Below are 1,424 nucleotides of genomic sequence, written 5' to 3'. Positions count from 1 at the left end.
TAACACTCCAAAGTGAAAGGAAAAATTGAAATTGCATCATATGACCCCTTTAAGAGTTTCTGGCCCCATTTTGTACCCTATTCGTGGAAAGTATCCCAAATATTTTTGAGGTCGGTATATCTAGCCTTGAAACACTCAACTGTGTTGATTTACCCCAGCTGAATAAGAGTGTTGTTATTATTGTAAACCCTGCATGAGGGCGCAGTTGTGAGTCTGGAAAACACCCTCAGTGACGGAGTCGGGCGCCTTGTGGAGGGAGGAGAGAGCGCGAGAAAGAGGGACACGGATGGAGATGGAGGTGGGTGTGATTAGAATGCTTATAAGATGTGAAAACATTTGAATATTTCTATTATTTTCGTGCTCTGCGACAGTTTAAGACATTTTCGTTGTAACTTTATATTACTAAAATTCCGGAAGGGGTAAAAATACCGTTACGTGAAAGATTATGGTGTATCTTTATTGAAGCGATAGGATGCTGAGGCGACAGGCGTATGGCTGAATTTAAGCAAGCTAGTCCGCCGTATGTTGAAAAGAAAGGCCAATATAGGTGGTGTGAATGAAAGAAGAGGGCTTCTCTCTTGAATGGACATGTTTTGAGAGGTGTGGAGGGATGAAGGCGGTGTTGGCATCCAGACGGCAGCGGCTCTTCTATCGGCTCTTCATATGTGCTGTCGGGATCATCGCCGTCTCCTGCTTCGCTCAAATTCTTCATGTAACAGGTGCGTTTATTCATTACCACAAGTATTTCCGCTGCTAATATTGATATTTTGCTAAATGTTTGTGCGTATTTACCGTTTTACCGCGGTGCATTATGTAGGCTACGTATGAATGAATATCATCCGTTTGAGTGTTTTTCATTGTCGTGTGGAGGTGTGGAACATTCATGATTAATTGACGAGTTGCTATTATATTAATGTGTTTATGTTATGAAATATGTCTGTGAATCAACCACATGAGCAGCTTTAGTAGCGTGCATGATCAAACCAAATTAGACTCACTAGATTCAGGAACCGGGTGTGAATTAATTGCGTGAGTCAATTCCCAACAAAGTCTACTTGAACAAACACTTCACTAAAGTTTAGAAAATAATATACATATAGACCGTTACAGTTTGAAGTGAGGTACGCTCACACTACTCTGGTTCTGTCTTACAGTTATTAATTTTAATTTCAACGATCTTTTTTTTATTATCATCTGTGTGTTTTTTCAAATTATGATGGACCCTTCTGTAGGTTGTTGTGTATGAAGTGTCCTCTCAGTGCAGAGTTAAACAAGATGGCCTTGTAGGACATACAGGAAATATTTGATATTTATTTGATATATTTTTTTGAATATTTTATAAACTTTTGAATGTTTGAGGTTTTACTTACTAGTCAGATGGTTCATAGTGCTTTGGAGATGTTCTTCGACAGGAGATGTCGCTC

General features: G+C 39.3%; 1 protein-coding gene across 2 annotated transcripts in view; it reads left to right on the top strand.

Annotated features, from left to right (window-relative positions):
* Window positions 1-376: 376 nt before the first annotated feature.
* Window positions 377-1,424, top strand: part of slc24a6a (solute carrier family 24 member 6a) — a 15,783-nt gene continuing 14,735 nt past the window's right edge. For both annotated transcript variants that reach the window (XM_016454908.1, XM_016454907.1), the window contains exon 1: window positions 377-719. In XM_016454908.1, coding sequence (XP_016310394.1) covers window positions 557-719 — 163 coding nt within the window. In that variant the 5' untranslated portion in view covers window positions 377-556. The remainder of the gene's footprint in view (window positions 720-1,424) is intronic.

This window comes from Sinocyclocheilus anshuiensis, unplaced genomic scaffold (genome assembly GCF_001515605.1).
Source record: "Sinocyclocheilus anshuiensis isolate Anshui unplaced genomic scaffold, SAMN03320099.WGS_v1.1 scaffold111, whole genome shotgun sequence".
Lineage (NCBI taxonomy): Eukaryota > Metazoa > Chordata > Actinopteri > Cypriniformes > Cyprinidae > Sinocyclocheilus > Sinocyclocheilus anshuiensis.
The sequence above is the reverse complement of the archived record's forward strand: the minus strand, read 5'-3'. Positions and strand labels throughout refer to the sequence as shown.